The following is a 23,528-nucleotide window of genomic DNA, read 5'->3' as shown; positions in this document are numbered from 1 at the left end:
AACGTTTTCTACTTCTTTTACTTGTCAGTCCCCCAATGTCATAGTATGTGAGATCACTGAAATTCAACCAGGACAAAATTGACTAACCAGTTACCCTGATTGTGGGATTGAAGAAGCATATCAGCTTCCAGGATCAGGGCCACCAAGATAGAGCGGTTGATTCTCTATGAGAAAATACAGAGGCGGGAAGAGAGCTAAGCAGAGCCAAAGAGAAAGTCGCACCTTGGAGCAGGCCTGTGGGTTGTCAAACAGCGCCTCTCCTGACCTTCCACAGAGCACGCTGGCCCTGCTCTGGCCTGGAAAGATCCGCAGGAACAGCTGGCATATCACTAATGGTGTGCTGGTCTCTCATCTCAGTGGAACCCATATTATACTAGGCTTTATCCAAACACCTACTCCTTACACTTGTAATATTTCCAAGGGGTAGATGAGAAGTGTTTGTCCTGTCAGAACAAGCCTCTCCAGAGCCTGAGTGCTGAGCTGCTCTTTGTTACGTATCAGTTGACTGGGATAGCTGAGTTTCTGCTCCGTTCACTCTAGACTTCTTAAAAATTATTATTATTTTTTTTTTTGTATTTCTTTATCAGTTGGAAGGGTTGTACCTTTGTGGATTTTGTTAGACTAACTGCATGTCTAACGTGACAAAATCTACTGGTTAAAAGTATTCCGTCCAGTGGCATGGTAATTAAAATCTATACAACTAGAATTAAACAATGCTGTCCAAAATATTTTTGTTAATATATGTTCATTCATACAAAAAGACCAATTGTGTTCCCAAAGTTGAGAGAACTAAGCTACCCATCTGTATGTCATTTAGTACAAGAGAAGCAAACTGCAGGTTTAAATTACATGGTATTGGATTGCAATTTCCTAACATTGGATGCTTTTCTGCTTTTTTACCTTAAGTCATTTACTAAGGAGTGTTCATAAAAAGTAGCTTAAAGCACAGATGCTTGCAAATCGTTTAGGCAAAGATGTTTCTCTCTTTTTCATTCTCCCTCTCTCAAAAAATCTCCCTTTTCTGAAGAAAGAATAAAATTGTTGGTCAGTATTGACGAACCATGTCAAGCATTTGTACAGAGAGAAAAGGTAAAATTGAAAACATCTGATTGAAGTAAATAATACAAACATAAAAGCTTTAGTCGTGAATGAAGGGTATTGAGGAGACCTTATTTCATAGATTAGAAATTACTTTTGATCTAAACATTCTTAAAAACAGATTGTTTTCCACTATGAACCATCTCATTAACTGTGCTACAGAGACCTCGTTTTAATGGCAAGCTCTGAAAGGGTGCTGCTGTACTCTTTTGTCAGACCCCATCTGATTTGGGAGGGGGATAAAGATTTCATTCCAGCTTTCTTTGTTTGTCTTTCAAGAACCACTAAAGCAGCATTCACACAAATTTTGTAGGAATGTGCCCTATGTCATAGCCTACAAATTATTTGGTTTTGGTGCACTTAAAGGTCATCTTCCAAATTAGCAAAATTTTCCTATATCCTGGCTTTTCAACCTTAAATATAAATATTGTTTCCTAACTGTAAGTGAGGTGTTTTTTTTTTTTCTTTAAGAAATGCTAGTGCTTATTTAAAGTTGTCAAACTTTGTACGTTTTCATTCTTTGGTCAGACCACGTTCTCAAAATAATTAGGCTTTTAAAGTGTACCTAATAGCAAAAAGAAGGATATGTAGACTAGAACAGCTATTGTGATTTTATATTAAACAACCCGGTGAGCAGTTAGTCAGATTTTAATCAATTTCTTGCCACATAGTTTAATAATACACTTCCTGGACAATTGAAAGCTCTACCATTACATTAGCTCTTCCAGCATCATAACTGAAAACTGACATGTATAAACACAGAAAGGCTTCTCTTTTGTCTCTGATTTCCCTTCTCCCTCTCAGACACACTTCCCTGAAGTCATATGGTGCCACTGTTAATTTTGAAGAAATTATTTCATTTTGAAATTCTACAATAATTCATTGGATGGTTTCCCTTTACTATCTTCACTTAGGAACTGTAATTTTCTTATTAAACAGGATAATTTAACATTAGTATTATATGACATCTGTTCAATGACCTCTAAATTGGCTTAGAAGTATGTTACGGAAAGATTTTTCCTTTATTTAAATGTTTAATAGAGTACTTTGAAGGCACAAGTGAGGCTGTGTGTATATACCTGCAACACAAAGTATATTTGAGAGGGTGACACTGCCACTTTGGTATCTAATCACCACACCATTCCCTACAGAGCAACTTTGGTATAGATAAAGATCCATCTTGAACGCCCTTCAAGGGTATTTATTTACTGAAAGACGCCCAAATTCTCTTTTATATTAACGCTTGTTCCATTGAGGCTTGCTGCCTCAGAGCCAGTATTATCTTGAAGCTCCAATGGAAAGCTCTTGCTCTAAGTAGAAACAGACTTTCAGCAGAACTCATGTTCTGGCTCTGCCTGCTTCCCACTCATGTGACCTTAGGCAAGTCGGTCTCTTAGCCATGTACTGACACCCTCACAGGCCTGCTGTAAGGATCATGGCAATTATCGCTTAGCAAACACTGTCCGAGTAAATGCAATATCACATCATCGTTCTGAATACAGTAAATTCTGAAGTCAAAAATGTATTCTGAAAGGTGGCCAGGTCAAGTATTTCAGTGTGCTGCAGTATCTTATTCATAATTATTTTTCTATAATAATTCCCTTAGAACAGTATTTTTCCCACAAATTGTCTTTAAGAATGATTAAAATAAGAATTAAAAGAAAACTAAAATTTGAGTATTTACTATGTGCCAGGCACATTTCTAAGCATTTTTACATAGCCACATTTAATCTTCTCAATAATTCTAAAATAGAGATATCATGCTCATTCTGCAGATATGAAAACTGAGGCTCAGAGAGGTTGTAACATAACTTAATAGGGACAAACAGTAAATAAAATTATCAACTCAAACCAGGGCTCTCTGACTGCAAAGCCCATAGTCATTATTCTGTGAGGAAAAATTATGCTACAACGTTCTTCTTTCTTCTTAAATTATGCAATAACTTTTAGCTCCAGAACTACCACTAACAAGATAATAAAGGAGAAAAGTAATAACTGCCTCAGTACATTCAGAAAAATACCTTTGTCTGCTAGCCAATGTCTGTTTTCCCTGTGTTCATTCCTTCAACATCGGGTCAGTGACAAGGTTCAAATGGGATTCTCACAAAGTCTATAAAACGTTGAAAGGCTTTTTAACTTCCTGTTAAGAAGTAAATCAGATCTGTTACCTAAGTCTTAGAACACTTTTAAGTCATAAATCTTACATTCAGTGTGAAAAATCAAAACAAAACAAGACCCAAAGATCCCATAACTTTAATTTTGGTTCTAGGATCAGAAAAAAAAAAAAATGAAACGATTAAATATTTCCCCAAGATAATAAATAAATAAAAGATGACAAGAGCATCTTGTTTTGCTTTGACCTTACCGGGTTTAAACAGTAAAATTCATGTTAAAATAGCTTGCTACTATATTTCAAAGTGGTATACTCTGATTTTCATTACAACGTTCAATTTTCTGTTGGTTATTAGTCTGTCATATTGGAAAGCTGAAAACTATCCGGATATGATAGTGTTAGAAATTTCTAAATTAAGTGGGCATTTATAAAAGCCAAATCTGGCTCATTTTTAGAAGAGAATGTAAAATGTATTCCATGAACCACTTTTTCATATTTGTTTGTCTGTTTTGCATTCCAATAACCAATAAAGGAAATGTCAAGCACAGGGAAGAAAAGCTTCCATGCTAGCAGAAGCATACCCAGTTCTGGTTTTTCTCTCCTAGTGCACCTACACAAGAATAACATTCCCAGGATTAACATGCAGTCATGACACTTTTGCTACAACTGTGGCTTCCATGAAACTAGGGCGGCAGAGCTTACTTACAGGGACACTGATCCAGCGTTTTTTTTTTTTTCTGTTTTTTTAAAGTCATCAAAAGTGTTGACTGTTAACACAGTGCCAGGTACTGTGCTAAGTAAAATATATTCAATCATTCCTTCAGTAAGTATTAAGCACCTACTATATGCCAGCATTATTCTAAATACTTAGGATATACCGGTGAACAAAATAAAGATCCTGTTCTCATGGAGCTCCCACGAAAGCAGCAGGGGTAGGGGAAGATAAAGAAAAACACAATGAAAACAAGTGAGTAAACTGGATAGCCTCTTACAAGGTGGTTAAGTACACAGGAAGGAAAAAAGCTGAACTGAGCACAGCAAAGACTGGGAATGCTAGAAGTTAAGGGCTATAACCTTAAGTATAGTGGTCAAAGTTGGCCTCACTGAGAAGATGATATTTGAGCAAAGTTCTGAAGGAAGGGAGGAAGTTGGTTGTACAGACGTCGGAGGGAAGGGCCGTCTGAATACATGCAGGACAGGCCCAATGCAAGAGATGGATATACTAAATTAACGCTCTAGCGGTAGAGACAGCATACATGGTGAAACCTGAATGTGAATGGAGCAGAAACCAACAATTTATAAACACGCGAAGTAAATGTTTTTAAAACCAGGAGATTTACAATTAACCTATCAGGCCAGACGTTGTCTGGCATCACTTCTTACTCCCAAGAGAAAAATGTTAGTGAATGTCCTTTTTAGCAAAGTACTATCCTCAAAATAGCTCTCAGAGAGTATCTGTCTGGCTGAACTTTGAACCCAGCATCGGAGTGCAGCCTCTGCTAATTTGCTCTGTGTAATTAACGTCATCCCTTTCAGACTATAGATTGTCATTCCAATCTGGAGTCATGTGTAAGAGGATACTCAGATGTTTTTCAGTGATAAATTTTTGATGGACCCAGAGAGCAAAATCCTATGGCCAAACAATGATGCTTTTACCCTCCTGGAACACCCCAGTCACTCTCCCCTTCAGAATGTTCTTGTAGGTGATGTCAGGGAACATCCATAACTAAAAAGAGTATAAAATTTGTACCTCAACTTGGTTTCCATCTTTAAAAAAGATACTTAGTTTCTACGCTTAGGTTCAGTTTAATTTTATCTATCCTCCAAGTCCTAAATATAATACAGAGAAAATAAAATTCCAGGTCTTAGGAGTCAGAAAGCAAGACAATAGTTTCTTCTTAAGTTAAAGATTTTTTTCTTTTCTATATGTGAGAAAAATCATGTCTTTGTCATAGAAGTTATCGCATTTCATGCCTTCTCACTGCTTTTCTATTACTTCACATAAGACAGTTCTACACATCAGTTTCAGTTATATTCTACTGATGCATGCGCAGAGTTCTAATTAACATCAATGGATATTATAAGCATGCCAAAGCAATATGCCATTTTAAACTTCTTGAATTAAACAAGACCATATGTTTTTGTGGAGCATAGTTGAATGATAAAATTAGTCTTCTGGTTTCCATACTAAAGGTTTGAATAGATAAACTGAGAATATACTTTCAAGCAAGTTTTCCTTCCAAATCTACCTACCTAATAAATTAATCCCTACTCTGATAACTCCATTCCTCTGGATACCCTTAGTACCGGTGCATTTACTCTGAGAGGTGCTGTTTACACAGGCTAAGATAGCATTTTACAATTATTTTCAAATGCCTTTAGGCGTTTCTGCTTTATTTTCCCAGACTATAAATTCTTTGACAATATGTTGAGCCTCATATTAATTCATACTTTCTACAACCACTTACTAAACATCTACAGTGAATCAAGAACTAAGATGCTGGAAAGTTAAAACATGAACAAGTCGAGGAGAGCACCCGTTCCAGCACGAAAGATAAGAAAAGCAATCAACACAATGTATAGTCCTACGGTGAAAAGTATGTGCAAACTTCTGTGCATGGAGAATTGACAAAGAAGACATCAATACTCTTAAACTTTGCCCATCTAGACTGGCTAGGTCCAGTTGTAATGAGATATGGAAAGCTCATAATTTGTAGAAACAGCATCTAAGGATCAGAGGGCCAGGGAAGATTCAAATAGGACAGAGACCCTCCATCTACACAAGCTGAGATGTAGGGTGATCCAATGTGCCCATGTCAAGATGGTAACTACCCTGCCCTGACGAAAGGAATGCAGACGGTCTTTCTTGTAAGTGGTATCGGCCAACTTACCAAAGTAAAAACAGCCAGGATAAAGTTGTAGATTTAGATTTGGAAGAGGAGAAATTGGGGAGCTAAGAAATAAGGCAGTTTTAATATTAAGGGGAACGTGTGCAAGCATTTTCTCACTGGAAGTCAACGGGAGTAAGTTTATTTCCCACAGCTTCCAAAGCCTATTAATATGGTTTAAAACTCTAGCCTCTAATAGTAAGTTCTCCTACGTGGAGATGTGTGACTTTCTTGAGAGGAGACATGGAGAGTTTTACCATTACGTGCATTCTGATGAAACATTCACCTGAATGACTCCATAAGATAGAAACCACATTTTGCATTTCTTTTACTTGTGGGTTACAAATTTTTAATTGTTGAATTCAGGCATGGTAATAATTATATCAACATTCTTTAAGTACTAAAAGAATTAAACAGTACTTTATCAACTCTTCAGAATGTAATGCAAATATCAACAGCAATCATTTTTATATTAATGTGGACCAAAAGCCTAGAGTTTAGGAAAATATTTAAAACATGTCTTGATCCAAAAGCATTTTCTTGCTTGCAAAGCATATGAGTAGAAAGAGAATTTTTAAAGGAACTGCCATCATCAAGTGACAAGAGTGGAAGAGAAAGTCACTTAACTTCAAGTCTATCTGATTGCATGTGAAATGTCTGACAAAGTTGGAGTTCCCTGTTTTTAATTCTTTTTTTTTTTTTTTTTTTTTTTTCTAGTATGGGTCTTCACTAGAACATCATAGCCCATACAGGGAAAGAAAAAAAAAAAATTAAAAACAGACAGGCTCATTTCCATTCTGCATTTCACATGCAATCAAAAAAGACTTGCAAAAAATAGCTCACTCCCCCATTCTCCCTCACCCCCTTGGGAGCACAGACTGCAGGGAAGATGAGGGGTAACCATCCACAAGAAGGAAGGATAGGATCCCTAGCTTAGATGATCATGCAGAATTTTGTTTAAATGTAACATTAAGAATACTTCATTAGAAAGAAAATAAAATGTATATTGTCTAAGAGCTCAGCTTCGTAAATTTCCAAAATTACATTACTGCTCAAATCAAATTTAAAATCTAAATTAATTCTAAAACAATGGGCAGAAAACAAGTCTACAATTGCCACTCAATGGTCAGCTGAATTTGAGTCCATATGTTCCAGAAAAAAATGTGAAAGTGTCTGGACAAAAAAGTCAAAAAAATCTCACATTTTTCTTTGTCACCCGGACAAGTAAAGGAAAGCCATAAGGCTTCTTCTGAACTATACAATCTCCTTGAAAGACAGTGTACATATATATGTTGGTTATCTTTGTACTCCTAGCACCTAGCGCCATGCCTGGGAAAGAGTAAGTACTAAGTAAGTATATGTTGTATTTAAAGATTTATACAACTCTCCATTTTAATTAATTATATTTAAATCTTCTTCCTAAAAGATGTGTTCTAACTGATGCCTTTGGCTATGTTTCTTGGAATTTAGTTTAAAAACTACAACAGGGGCGCCTGGGTGGCTCAGTCGGTTAAGCGTCTGACTCTCGATCTCGCCTCAGGTCATGATCTCACAGTTCGTGAGATACTGCGCTGACAGCACAGAGCCTGCTTTGGATTCTCTCTCTCCCTCTCTCTGCCCCTCCCTTGCTCGCTCGCTCTGTCTCTGTCTCTGTCTCTCTCTCAAAAATAAATAAGTAAACTTTTAAAAAAACTGCAATAAATAGGGGTATCTGGTTGGTTCAGTCAGTGGAGCATGTGACTTTTGATCTCTGGGTTATAGATTCAAGCCCCACATTGAGTGGAGAAATTACTTAAAAAGAAAGGAAAGAAAGAAAGAAAGAAAGAAAGGAAAGAAAGAGAAAGAAAAAGAAAGAAAGGAAAAGAAAAAAAGAAAAAAAACCCTACAATATTTAAAATCAGTGAAAAAAAATGATGATGGATTAAAATATTTTTGCCTTTATTACTACTCTGAATCCTTTATTACCTCTCTCGAGTTCTACATTTGAATCTATTATTATGGCTAATACTCCATTAAATCTCCGGATTTAAGACTATGAGATTACCTAATCCAGCATTCCCCAAAATGTAATCTGTAAAACACTGGCTCTAAAAAAAACGCTAACAGGTTGTTCTTGTGGGGAGCAGGGGGGGATTGGCAAGAATAAGTTTCCACAGTCCAACCAGACTGGAAAAATCAACATTACGTGGGCTTTTTAATGAAGATCTCAGAGATTTTCTTAATGCTGATGTGCATTATTAAGAATGTGGTATTCTGACACACCATTATTTTATGCTCCACTAGAAAAGTTAAAAAGTTGCCAATGACCCAATATTTTCTCACACAATGGTTTAAACTGCATCCTGATTAACAAGATGATAAAATGTGAGAATAGAATTGATACAATATGGTAGTATGCAGTTTCTCAATTTGACAATGAGATCAGTTTACATGGCTTTAGTAGAACCAGTGTTCCTCCGGTTACAATTCGGAAAGTGATAAACTCCTAGTCCAAAGTTCTCATGAGGAGACCAAGGCCTAACAAAGTTACTGGACGTGGTCACACACCTGGTTAATGAGAGCCAGGCTCTCTGGTCTGCAGTGTTCCTGCTTTAATTTAGTCATTCATTACATTTCTTTCTTGAACTCATGCTTTGTTGTGCTTTAACATGCCCATTTTTTACTCACCCATGTGCTCACAGTCCATTCCCACCCCCATGCCGCCATCCCCCCACCCCCACCACTTCCTGCTAATTACATCTACACATTCCTTCAATATCCTTCAGAAGAACTGTCATTGCTTCAGATCCTATTCCAAGAAGCCAGTCTGCCATTCTGTGCAGAAAGAGAGAGGCACCGCGCTTCTCACTTCTTTTACTCCCTCCCACCAGAGCAAAACAAAGGAGGAAATATTTATATAGAATCATAAAACCATCAACTATATAACTTCTTTCATCCTATAGATAACAAAACTGCGACTAAAATGGCCATCTTTCTCACCAGAATGTACATTCCTTAAAAACAGAGATCACATTACTTACAATGTGCCATTATTTTGATACACAAGCTGATGCTACTTATTTACACCCATTCATTCATTCCACAAATATTTATTGAACGCTTATTATGTGACAGACACAATTCGACTTGCTGAGATGCAGTTGTGAACTAAAGAGACAAAAAATTTCTGCCTTTCCAGGGATCACTTGGCAGGAACCAAGGATTTCCTACATTAGAAATAGACTTTGGCCGCTCACCTTTCCCAGACTTTTTGGACATCCCACCCCCCTCCTTTTTTAATTTGTCCAGCTTATTCCCCTTACAGCCAGGGATTAAAGTCACACAGAATAAATTCTGGGAAATGTGAAATATTGTTAACACCTGAGGGTTATATCTAATTGTGAAAGGTTTGACAAGAAAGTTCTATCATTCTTAGTTTACAGATGAAGAAAAGAATAAAGGACACAAAACAGATTCATGGGGCCAGAAAGCAAATTGGTGGTAGAAATAAACTAGTAAGTACAGACTAAGCTTCTAATCTGTTTCTTCAAATACTCTAATGATTTAAATTAACACTCCATTCTGTTTGTAATTATGTGGCTAAATATAATAAATGTATCTATTGTTGAAGGAAATGCTTACCCTAACAGTTGAGTGAATTTAAATTCTATAAATGTATAGGTCTTACAAATCACTTAAATAACTGGTATCTTCATCATTTCATGGTATATTTTTTATAGCATGCATTTTTAAGTGACTAACACAAGTGCAAACATACTAAATGTAAAAAAAGAAAAGAGAAAAATATTAGGGAGTTGAAAATAAACAAATGGAAATTTTCATCTTTTAAATAAATGCTTGATTTTTAATGCAAAGGCACAAAAAGTAATTAGAAATAATTTGCCATTGCATCTCAGTGAAATCTTTTTATTTCAAAGCACTTTAAATTAAACTGTATCTGGCAAAAACAGTCATGGAAATTTAATTCCTAATTAAAATGTTTAGGATGAAGCTATAAACTGGAAGAGACCGACGATGACAGTCCATCAAGTATGTAACCTCAATATTAGAGAGTCTCCGGGAACTGCCATGCAGTCCTCATTCCTTCATTAAACATATGTTTAATGACAGCAAAAGGTGGCTCAGGCTTATCTGAATAAATCCTTCTATGATCTGATAGGTAACATTACTGTGAACATGTTTAGATGGACAAACATCTAATAACTTCACTTATAAGAGTCCCCCAAAGTCCATATTGTCTAGATAATCTAACCCTGTAGAATTATCATTTGTTTTCAGAACTCATATGTTTTATATTCTTTGCAGTCATTGTTAATTAGCTGACCAGTGAATTTCTCAAACTAAAATTTGTTCTTTTGTTTGTCCCCATTTTCATCTCTGTTGCTACTAGATGTTGCTACATATTTTGTAATTACTAATGTACATATGAAGAATTTATTCCATATTTACCAACAAATTAACAAAATCTACATTTAACAAACCATATGCCCAACACCTTATTCATACAGATGTATTGTTCTATAATTTAGCCTTGTGCGCAAATAACTTTTAAAACTCATGTGGGAATTGGATGTCATACAGCAAGTTTTCAACATTAACATTAAAACTTTATTATGTCATAGAGCTACTAAAACATTTTTTTAGAAAAAAAATAGCTGCATCAGAGCACTCATTAGTCAACATTTTAAATATAATTTTTCTTAGTTTCCAAAAATATTTTAATTCATGTAAAAAACCATTCATGCTTAACAATCAACATGTTAAACTAATAACATTTTCAAGATTATATAAAAATTTGAAACACAGCAAAACAAAATGTGAAATTTTCTTTCACTCTTGGGTGGTCTGCTGAAGAAAATTTAGTTGCATATAATACTATAAATTACTGTTAAATCACTATTTGGATTTAAGATAAGTTAATTTATGAAAACTTGTTTCAGTTTATAGAAAGTCCACACATGAAAGACAATTTCGATGAGATGTCCAAGCATAAGGGACTTGGATCCTAATGAAAATGGAAAAAGGTTTTGCACTCTACAAATATTGTTTGAACATTATATAAGCAGAAAAATTTGTGGTTTGTAAATCCACGTTCTTAACGTAATATTCTTGACATACTTTTGTTTAAGTTTTCACAATGCACCTATGTGCTAATGAGAGCAGTACACGTTCATGCTTGTGAAAGAATGTAAACCTAGCGCCATCTACTGGAAAAGTAGGTACCATTCAATCAATCAATTGCGAATTCTTTTGTGAATTGTGTGAGTTGAAATTTGTATGTCTATTTTTTAAACACTATGTTCCCTAAAAAGAAATCTCCCTCAAAGCATTTTTAATGTAATCAAAGAAGTTAGGTAAGATGAACATGTAAGACAATGGTGAAACTGAAGAATGGAGGGCATTCATCCAAATACGTGGCCGAGAATTCCACTGGTGATATGAATAAAGAAATCAGGAATACTGTGTTCTAATCAGAGTTTTTTATGTTGGTCTCACGTGTATCTTTTAGAACACAGGCTCTGAACCTGTGGTCAAAGAGCCCTTCCCTTACGAGTTTCAGAATATCTAACAAAAACCTTTGAATTACATACAAAATTGTGTGTAGGTGCACATAAGTACTTTCTGGGAGAGAAGAGTCATAACTTTTATCAAAGAATCATGAAGATAGTTCATCTTTTCTTAACCATAAAAGGTTAAAAAATAAAACTGGAATAGAAGGCCAGCCTATGCAGTAGATGAACAGCACACTGATGATTTCAATTATTTTTTTTTCAAGGTAAGTAAATATAATATTAGATGCCATTAGTGAACTATTGCCAGCTCAAACTTGGACAGTAATTATTCTTACGTGTGGATGGTGCTTTGGTGCGTATCTGTTGTAGTTCCTCTTTACAAATGGAAATTTTAAAGCACAGCAAACACCATTAATTTGCTCCAGAGAAAAGTGATCAAAAGAGCCGGAATTCCTAATTCTCATAATAAGCATAGTATGTACTTCTTCTCTTCCTCAAAATTTTATCTACCACCAAAACTCCAACTGTTTGAGAGAAAAAAAAATAAAAACAAGTCTGGATAATATATATTGAATCTGTGTTACCCCTTTTTTGCTCTCTGTTAAGCTACAATGTGTTTTATATCTCAGGTATCAACTGCATCGGATAAAATGCAATAAAGTGAGAAAAGAGAAAGGAAATTGTTTTCCATAATATATTCAAAAGCCAACCAAAGTATAAACTTTACTTTTAATCCTCCCATGCAAAAGAGGCTCAAATAAATTTGTATTCTCTGTTTTAGCTATCACTTCACCTACATGTAAACTTTCCAAATGTTTATTCATTCACTTCACAAATATTTATTAAGTGCCAGGCATTGTGCTAAGCTCTAGAGAGTTCTAGTTATACAGATATTCTATGACTTGCAAACACCATTTGCAAAATATCTCTAAGGCTTGTAATTTCTACATTAGAATATTATGATACGGTATCTTTACGAGCTGCCCAAGAGCCATGTGGCTCTTCAATCCATGGTGACTGTAAAATACACCAATGAAGTCAAGTAACGACCACATATTATGTGTATGATGCTAAAGAAAAGCATGATTTATCACCATAATTAGTACTATTTAGACAAATACTTTCACTTGGCTGGAAGCTACCATGCTATCTAGTCTAAGCTACAATTAGACTTAATTTTTATCAAGCACTGAAACTATGTATAAAACTGTGCTCCCTAATCCCTCCTCAGATAATGCTTCAGTCTTGATTTAGTGGTAAGGAATTCTAATGTTCAAATGTGGAAAAGATTTCTGTCCTCCCACCACAACGTGGCAGATTTTTCTATAAATTCCTAGCCATTAATTAGTTTCCAGATTTGATTAAGCCAAAGCCAAAAATAAAAACAAGTAACAGTTAATAAAATCACAGAATCTCAGAACTGAATAGATGATCTAATCTGAATTCTTCGTTTTAAAGATAAAGAGACTGAGATCTGAAGAGGTTTACAGTCATGTTCAAGGTCACACAAGTTAACGACAGGGCTGTGGTTAGAGTTTTCTGACTCCTATCCCAGTGCTCTTTTAATACAAAATGAAACTGTTATAGGAAATTAAGACAAAATTCTGAGAGAGAAAGAAATTACCTTTAATTACAAACATGAATGAACCATAACTCAGATGCACTTAATGAGCTCTAAATTAAAATTATGCTTTATTTAAAAATAAGAAGTAAAAGAAGTCAAAGCTGAAAAATGATAGATCACTCTTCTGGGATGTGGCCTTCCTACAGGTCAATCCAGTTATAATCAATTTTAAGAGCCTGTTCCAATTATTTTTTAGTTCTGGAATTATTTTGTATTGAATAATACCTGAAATTAGTAGGGTACTGGCTAAGGGAGCAGAAATCTTTTTGATTTACAGAGAATTTTGTTGTAATGGGTTTTGACCAGGGAACAGTAAATTAAAGCAAGACTCCAGACTTTCACCTTAATTTCCCATATCTCCAGTATTGGCCTCTTCCCTCTGTACTTACACAAAGTAATAAGGACCAGAATGCCCACTTCAACTTCTCTTTTCAAAATATAAATAGTTGGTTTTATTGCTATTGAACTTTATTTCTTCAACATTTCTATATTTCTAACAGTAGAATTCTGTTAGAGAAGTGGATGGTAACAATTTTACTAATATTCAAGTCATAAAATATGTAAATGCTGGAAGACTGACTTTCATTAACACTGTAAAAAGTAAGTGGTGCTTGAATGGCTAAGGAATTATGGAATACTATTCTAGCCAATTCATCTAGCGAATTAAAATGGATTTGCAGGGGCGCCTGGGTGGCTCAGTCGGTTAAGCGTCCGACTTCAGCTCAGGTCACGATCTGGTGGTTTGTGAGTTCGAGCCCCGCGTCGGGCTCTGGGCTGATGGCCCGGAGCCTGGAGCCTGCTTCCGATTCTGTGTCTCCCTCTCTCTCTGCTCCTCCCCCATTCATGCTCTGTCTCTCTCTGTCTCAAAAATAAATAAACATTAAAAAAATAATAATAATAATAATAAAATGGATTTGCAGGCCAGAAAAGCAAGAGACTGAGCTTCCATCAGTCCTGGATAGGTAGAATAAAAGAAACATGTATACAGGACTTGAATCCCGGTTCAGCAGGATGAATTAAGTAAAATAAAGATATAAAAACAGGTTGAGATGGTTATTTCTCAAACATTAAGTGCATTTGTGGTTCCTATTAAAGTGAAAATAGTTAAATGAAAGGTAGGACATATTTAAATGTTCTTAAAAGTCTATTATACTAGGAAAATTCATGATAGATCGATAGATAATAGATAAGATATAGATAGATAGATAGATAGATAGATAGACAGACACAGAGACCTACAGTGAACTTAGTTAACATTTATATATTGTGCTTGCTGAATTCCAGCCATTGTCCTATGCACTTTTCACATCCTCATCTACTTCATCCCCTACAGCAACCTAATACTATTATTAACTCTCATATTACAAATGAGGAAGGCCTGGTACACAGCCAGTTAAGCGGCACGGCCAGCCTTCAAACTCAGACTCCAGAATCTGTGTGTTTAAGCCCTGTGCAGTAATGGTTACCGCTCAACAATTATCAGTTTTGTCGAATTTATTGTTGAATCATTTTGATACCAAAATTTAAAGACACTTATATCTCAATTAAACAATTCCATCATGAAATCCTTTAATTCCATGATTCTAATATCTCAAGGAATATATTATTAATTATTTATTAACTAATGAGGTGTTTCTGTAAATACTCAGCCTCCTCTGTGTATAGAAAACTCATGTTACCAGAACAATATTGGTGCTTTTCACACTCTGGGGTGTTACTCAGTGGGAAACCTGGTTATATATAAACTAAATAACTCTCATATATAATGCATAGTTAGGAAAAAGTTCCACATGGCACAGGGACTGCGTTAGTTGCTGTTCTCCCTCAAGCTCATATACAATTCAGCAGGTAAACCTTGTCCGTTCTACAACCTGAATCTCTCTCGAGTCCCTCCCCACTTCTTTCCAAACCTGAGGCTCTCAGCACTTTCTGAGTCCCCTCCAGCCTCAAACTCAAATTCCCCCAGTGTTTTCTGTGGTGGTGTTTTGTGTGGTGATGCAGGGGCATGGCTGGCTCGGGGAGGAAAAAGTACTGACAGAGTGATTGGGGCCCTCAATGCATGAAGCTTCATTAGCCTCTCAAGTCACCACAAATAGACATAAAATCTATTTAACAACAACAACAAAAACAACAGCCGTTTACTACTCAAATACAGCTTCAAAACAAAGGCCTTAGCCACCCTTCAAATCAGGTTGCCATCCCAGCCTTCTCAGAAACATCTGGAACCAGCATGGACTTTCCATCATACTAAATCAATAATCCTTATAAAATGCAAACCGAGTCATGTTATTTCACCTTCTTCCCCTTCTCCAGGATTTAAATTCCTTAAAACATCACCTAAGACATTTCATGATCTGGCTACCTTCCGTCCTCACCTCGCGCTTGCGCTCCCCCACCCGAGCTGGCCATATTAAATAACCTGCCTCTCACTGGACGTACCTTGCTCCTTCGGGCCTTCGTGTCTTGCCCACGCTAGTCCATACCGGACAGCTGTCCTTCCCACTCATTGGCCACCTGGCTAACTGCTGCTTATAGATTGAGATTTAGCTTAGAAACTATATCCTCCACGAAGCCCTCCTTTAAACTTGAGACCTTCCCTCCTTTCCAAATGTTTTACCCCCAACCAAAGAACGAGGACCACCCTTCTCTGAATTCCCCTAACGTCATTCAGCCCTATCACCACACAGTTCAACGGTCTTCACACAGCACCATTTCCACCCTGTGCTCATTAGAGAAATCAGCTTGATCTTCTGTATCATTATATCCTCACTGCCCCACACAATGCCCGGCACTCACAGTTAATATTCAGTGAATGTCTAATGAGCTGGAATTAAATTCTCTAGACAATATAGCAATAGAGATATGTATATTAATAGAAAATAGAAATAATGTTGATAATAATGTTCACACAAAATATCTGACCATTCTGACTTTCATAATAAAAGTAAAATATTAAGTTCATGCTATAGGCACATAAGGCAATTTTGGACTTTCATGCCTCACTTGTGTAACAAGCTGAAAATCACATTTTTTAAAAGTATAGTGAGTGGTTCTAAATTAAGAACCAGTTGACACATGCATGCTATGTATGTTCTGTTTATTTGGTCATTGTTAAGTACAACATCATTTCTTTTTGACTATAATAAATAAGTAACTGTATTATACTACGGTTGCTCATTTTCATTTTTCCGTTCCCAAAGTAATGACCACATGTGAAATGAAAATCATTTTCATTATCCTTTAACAAGAGATGAATATCCTATTTGGGTGATTTGGGGCAGTTTCTTATGAAGACTGCCAGCCTCTCATGAACATTATGATTTTCAGATGTGTAGTGTGCATTAAAGAACAAGAAGATATCATGAAATATTAGTGACAATTATAGACTGAACAAGGAAACTAGACAATGTTTCCAGGGGTTATAAGGATTGTGGAAATGAGTGTTACTCCAAGTAGAGTGGTGATTTATAACCAATTTCCGTCTTCAAATTAGGGCCCAAGTGAAAGAAAACGGAATTTAGCAAAACGTTCTGGTGTATCATTTCCTGCAGCAGAAACACCCACCCAGACCAGTGCCCTCACTAGGTACAGGACAAGAATCAGCAACCTGAGGGAAGCCCACAGGCTCGCAGGGCTACTGGCTGGCTCTTTGTCACCAAATGCAGCAGGTTGAATGCAGACATCACTGTGATATCTTCACCAATAAAACGAGAGGCAAAGAACAGGGGCAAGAGCTGAGTAGGAGAAAAAAAGAAAACAAAAACAAATTAAAACATCACAAATGTTAATTAACCACATTCATTGCACAATTGATGGTTACGGTTTTATCTGGAACTGAACACATACACACAGTGGTAATAAATTTCAAATGCCTATTTTTCAAACGGTGAGCTTACTTGCAACCCAGGCTTATTTACATCTTATGAAAAAAATATACAAGATATAAAAGTGTAATCTGTGAACACACTTTGCAAGAGGTCAGAAAAGAGACCAAGTTTAAAACAGTTGAAAAGAATCAGCATTTACTGAGTCCATACCATGTGAGAGGAACCGTCTGGGGCCTAATACACACATTGTATCATTTAATTCTTACAATAAACCTAGGAGGTTGGTTTTATCCCCCAGTACATATGTGAGGAAATCGAGGCTCAAAGGTCCAAGGGCACATAGCAAATAACCAGTGGAAAAGGTATTAGAAAACCCTGTTTTATCTCACTGCAAAGCCACGCTCTTTCCTTTACACCATGGTGCCTCCTTCCAGCAATTATTTGTAAATCTCCCTCCCTGAAGAAGACTGTAAAATATTGCAAGATGAAGAGAATCCTTTTGTTACAGTTTCTTTCTTAATCTTTTTTTTTTTTTTTTAAATACAGAGCCAAACACCCTACAGACAACCAGGAGACTTCACTTTAGAATGTGTTAAGTTTGAACAAAGCATAGCAAATAGGAATTTCCATTGGACCTTATCATTTATAATTTCTAGGCCAATTCTGTGAGTAATATTCACAACCTAGCCTTAAAAAGGCTAAAACTATTTTATAAAGTTTTGGAAATGAATCTATGTGGAAGAATCTCAAAACTGTGTAAGTGTTAAACTTTAGAGAAAAGTTCAGCTGGTATTTTCCTTCAAGTTTTGTACGATCCTGCCACTGATAAACTTCAAACGAAGCCTGGAAAATACTAGATTAATACTAACTTCTAATATTTTATTTTAAGTTGGCATCACAAGTGACCTTAACCACTAAATGTCCAAAAATGGACATAAAATGAAAGTCTTATTCATTTCCTGGCCCTCATCCCCCCAGAATAAAAGTCTGTTCCTGGTCTCTTCTGACATCCTTGAAGAACAAACACATAATAAACAGTAATGTATTTTACCAAATCACTCTGGAGTATATCTGACAGAAATCTGCTTGTATTAACATACCTGAACTCTGACTTCTTCAAACTAAACTCGCTACAAACCTAAAACATTTTTGTGTTACGAACTGGAGACAAAAGGGAGGAAGAGGGAAGGTAAGTATCACAATGCACAGCTGAAAAGAACCATTAAACATAAATAAACATGTCATTTTCACGAGTGACTGCAGAACAGGGAAAAGAGCATTCCTTTGGAGCAGACTACTGACTAATAAAAGATCAAAGGTCTATACCTCACAACGCTATAAATAAAAATGTATTTTTTTTCCATGTGACCTTCTCCGAGAGGAATAAAGTGTGCACGATGAATGTAATTACTTAGCGAAGCTGCTGCCTCATTGTGCTCCCACAGCTGACCATAAAACGTCTTCCTATCCTGTTTCATCAACTGCGGTACCAGGCGGCCTGCGCGCCTACCGATGGCCTCGGCCATCTGGCTTGTGTCAAAGCCAGCACACAGGAAGAAAGGGAGTGATGTCACTCTGCAGGTCAGGCAAAGAACAAAGATGCATTCTACAATTAAAAGCTGGGGGCCTCGAATACCGGGGGGCCCTCCAGCGTGATATGACTGTGTGATTTAACTTCCAGACTGGTGCATTTCTTTCTACCCAAAGAGCCAGGGCTCCATCTAGTGGCAAATTAGTTTTGCCCAGTTTTCTTTAAAAGCAAACCCCTGAAGTGTTACATTCGCATCAAGAAAGTAGAACAACTAAAATGATCAACTTTTAGAGCAGTCTAGTATTTTTGCACTGAAGAATGCAAAAAGCATATTCATCACAATGCTCTCCGTTTTAAAATCCTACGAAGCACACATCTCATAGGTGAGGATTTGATAGAACCCTTATATTTTTAAAGCTCTAACCCTAATTATAGCAGAAAAACCAGCTAATTTTGCAAACTGCATGTAAAGTGACATTACTTACACACTACTCTGAAAATATGTAGCTAAGATATAAGGTGAAAAACAGTTCTAAAGAACGGACACGTGCATCCAGATGCCTTGGTGAAATCCAACTCAATCTTCTACATCAACTTAACACAAGAATCACAGTCAATATGGCTCTAACGTGATGCCAAGAGCAACTCTAGGACAGAAAAAGAACTATCTTCAGGCTGAACTGATTTATGTTTTAATTAATGTTTTCCACTTACATTTGCAGTAAATGGAATTAAATATTTTGACAAAGTGATCTAAAATACAGAACACATTTGCACAAAAGATGGGCTAGCACAGCGGATGCGTGAGCTATGGGGTCAGATGACCTGGGTTTGAACCTGACCCTGCTCCTAACTAGCTGTGTTATCTGGGACAAATTGCTCACCCCCTCGGTGCCTCAGTTTCAACTCTAAAATAAATGAACTGATAAAAAGCACTTGGAACAACTTCTGGCACAGAGTCTATGCTTGGCAAATGTTAGCTGTTATTATTATTGTTGTTTACATGCACAAATATTCACCGTATTTTAAAATTACATGAATTAGATATTTCTAACAGCCCACTTACACCCAATCCTATTTAGATATAGCAGGCCATTCTCCAAAGACAGAATCTTTTTTAGGCCAGAAAAACTTACCACTCTTTGATGCATTTCCACAGTAAATTATTACCCTAGCAAAAATGGTAGGATCAAGATATCCTAAGGCTAACCGTTGATGAAACCCTTGGCGTGTGGCAGGCACTGCTCTAAGCACTTCAATTTACTGGCTCTTTTAACCCTCGTGGCCTTAAGAGATACATACGATCATTTTCCCATTGTTAGATGTAGAGGCATAGAGAGGTTAAGTAATTTGGCTAAAATCCTACATCCACTAAGGACTAGGGCACTTAAGTAATTGGACTGAAATGATTTAATAGATTTGAACACAGGCCATCTAGTTCCAGGGCCAGTGCTCTTAACCACACAATACAAGTGACAATGAAAGCCTGAGGCTGTACCAACCCACTCCTAATACTTGATTCCATGTTTCCCTACTAGATAATGTGACTGACAATAAACATTCAATAAGGATTCAATTAATTCAAGAACATTATTTGAAGATTCTCTCCCTTGACACTGAGTGAAACAAATAAGGACTTACGGAAGAAAAAAAGTCCAAGACGTTCTCAGATTTCTAGATTTGCTCTTTCTGTCCACCAGGTGCAACTTCCCTTTCTCTTTCACTTTCATTATTTTTTCTCCAAACCCCTTGGATACACCTTCAGGATATCTCCTAAAGATGTCTAGAATTGACTCCCCTTGAATCTACCAAAGCTTCAATATGTTGATAATATAGTACTTTTGAGGGCCAAGAAACTCAATAGCTACACCTCCCCACACGCCCGGAAAAAAAACAAGTTTCCCTTTGGCAGCTTTCTTCCCTTTACACTCCCTGAGCTGCCTGGGTGAGGGCCCTAGCCAGAAACAACCCTAGTCCAAAAAGAGGCAAAAGAAGCACATGCATCTGAGGAGTGACAATCTTTGGGGAAAGAATTGACATTAAACACCCTGAAGAAATTAGCACTGAGCAAAAATCTAATTCTCCAAGTTTCTTCTCAACTTCCTCACTTTGGTATTGCCTCTGATTCAAATAATTGCCTAGCAGAATAACATTTATAAGTAATCAACATGTTGTGTTTTTAATGCCAGACACACGCCCTATGCATCTTTCTAATTTCCCAGAATATCTAGCACATCATTTTGAAAATATCTGTTTTTAAAAACACTGGTTGAACAACATCTAACGCACTATCACACCATGCATTAAGAATAGAATCAGATTACATGATAGTCCATAACTTTCTGATTAAAACTTTTTGTTGATTCCCCAATGCGTATTTCAGGGTTTCCCAAACCATGTTCTGAGAAACAGGAGATACCCTTCCAAACAAGTCTGTAGTCAAATAGTTGTGGAAATGCTATCCAATATAAAGAATCCAAGAGGTTTCACAGTAAATACCCGCTTAACTGTCTCAACTGGTGCTTCTCAAATCGTTTTGACCATACAAAACCCTTTCTTTCCTATCACCACCCCACAAAACACATTCTGGTAAATCTTCTGGGTGAAGTCCAAATTGGTAAACAAAGCATCTGAAGTTCCACATCTATCTGTCAGCTAACTCTTGAGACTTTTCTTTTACCATACCTCTGCATCCCACCCTGCCCCATGCTCCTGCCACACCGGGATACTCATAATTTCCCCCAAGTAAGTTCACTGTTTCCTCCCACTTTTACCTTCACGTCCTTCTTCATTCCATATCCTTACTCTCCTCGTCACCATTCCTAACCTCTCCCATCTGGCCTCCACTCAGGGGCCAATACGCTATCACATCCCCTAAAACAATTTTCAGGGCACTAATTGCTTATGTCTCTGTCTCCCTCTTCTGGATTATAGAGTTCCTAAGCATAGTGATGGTATCTTTCTTATCTTGGTATCCTAGTATCTGGCACCCAATAGCCACTCATGTACTGAGTGACAGAATGACTCCATGAATGACTGACTCCATGGATCATCATTTCCCACCTTGCTATTTGTCTCTGCTGTCTCAACTGCTAACAGTGCTTAAAGGTGAGAATTTGAACTAAAACCAGTTGGTTCTTTCACAGGAATCAGCAGTTCCTACAAAGAGGTGAGAAGTTGAAAACACAATCTGACTTGAGAGCCAAAGATAATTCAAATGCCCTACTTTGGTCAAAAATTTTTACTTCTTCCCCATTTTTTTTTCCCCCCAGAACTCTGCCATCCAAAAATTTGACTAAAATTAGTTTGTTGGTTTTTTGGTTTGGGTTTATTTTTATTTCCTTTTACTTTTTTCCTTGCAGTTGAACAATAAACTGCCAAAGAGAGACGGTATAAACGGAATCCAGAGAACTCACGAAGTTGATAATTAGCCCCAGAATAAATGAGCTGATTGTCCTAGTGGATTTAAAATGTCAAACCTAAAGGTCAAATCTCTTTCCAATAAATACCAAAAGAATGTCTACATCAGTGGTTTTCCACAGGCTGATAAAATATCCCCCGAAAACTGCTGGGATCAACAAAGAGCAGACAAATTTGAATTTTGTCAAATAAAAATAAAATAAAAACAAAAGCCCAAACCCTAATCTCACCATACTATCAGAAAAGAAAGACTGTTAACACCAAGACTAGAAAAAGAAATATTCTGAATAGAATATAGTTAGTTTTGTGGGAAAATTTTTTCATTGTTGCTGCCTTTGTTTCATTATGAAAAGAAGAAACATCATGGGCCACCAGTTGAGAACCACTAATCTAAATATCTACCATAAAGTTCTATAAAAATATTGTTGTTCTTATTAGCACAGTGCCTAGCACAGTTTATGTTCAGCTAATGTTTGTTGAATGAAGTGTTCAATTACGTCATTTACTTCCTGCAGTCAATAGGCCATTAGCTAGAACTGGACATCCCTTTTGTTAAGCAAAGATCTGTTTGCATTTGTTACAAGAAACAGCCAGAACCCTGGCTATTCAGAATCCTAAGTCAATCTTCCAAACCATTTAGAGATAACACTTTGAAGATAAGGAATTTTTTTTAATTTATTTAATTATTTATTACCATTATTTTTAAATCCAAGTTAGTTAACATATAGTGTAATAATGGTTTCAGGAGTACGATTTAGGGATTGATCACTTACGTATAATACCCAGTGCTCATCCCAACAAGTGCCCTCCTTTTTTTTTTTAATGTTTGTTTATTCTCGACAGAGAGAGACAGAGAGAGAGACAGAGAGAGAGAGAGAGACAGAGAGAGAGAGAGAGAGAGAGAATGAGTGGGGGAGGGGCAGAGAGAGAGAGTGGAAGAGAGGATCTGAAGCAGGCTCTGTGCTGACTGGCAGAGAGCCCGATGCAGGGCTCAAATTTATGAACCGGGAGACCATGACCTGAGCTGAAGCTAGACGCTTAACTGACTGAGCCACCCAGGCACCCCCCAACAAGTGCCCTCCTTAGTACCCATCACCCATTTAATCCATCCCCTCACCCAACACCCCTCCAGCAACCTTCAGTTTGTTCTCTAAGAGTCTCTTATGGTTTGCCTCCCTGTTTTTATCTTATTTTTCCTTCCCTTCCCCTATGTTCATCTGTGAAACAAGTCAGTCAGAGAAAGACAAATATCATGACTTCACTCATATGTGGAATTTAAAAAACAAATATGATAAGGAATTTTAAAAAGTTACTCAGTTCATCTATATACATTCCTGGGGAAAACAATGTGCTAAGAGCTGATGAATACGCAAAGATGTAAGATATAGTCTGTGCTACCAAAAAATATACTAACCTAGATGGAAACATAAGACATGCACTAAATGCCTTCCTTAGTAGAGGTGGAAATAAAGTACTTGGAATTATAGAGAAAGGAATATTGCTTCTAACTTCGA

At 36.7% G+C, this 23,528-nt stretch overlaps 1 protein-coding gene across 3 annotated transcripts in view; it reads right to left on the bottom strand.

Annotated features, from left to right (window-relative positions):
- MSRB3 (methionine sulfoxide reductase B3) overlaps positions 1-23,528 on the bottom strand; it is a 174,926-nt gene that overhangs the window by 127,608 nt on the left and 23,790 nt on the right. For all 3 annotated transcript variants that reach the window (XM_060657052.3, XM_060657054.3, XM_060657055.3), the window contains exon 2: positions 16,844-16,970. In XM_060657052.3, coding sequence (XP_060513035.2) covers positions 16,844-16,970 — 127 coding nt within the window. The remainder of the gene's footprint in view (positions 1-16,843; positions 16,971-23,528) is intronic.

The sequence above is a fragment of the Panthera onca genome, chromosome B4, assembly GCF_046562875.1.
Source record: "Panthera onca isolate mPanOnc1 chromosome B4, mPanOnc1 haplotype 2, whole genome shotgun sequence".
NCBI classification, from domain to species: domain Eukaryota; kingdom Metazoa; phylum Chordata; class Mammalia; order Carnivora; family Felidae; genus Panthera; species Panthera onca.
This window is presented reverse-complemented; position numbering and strand designations above follow the sequence as displayed.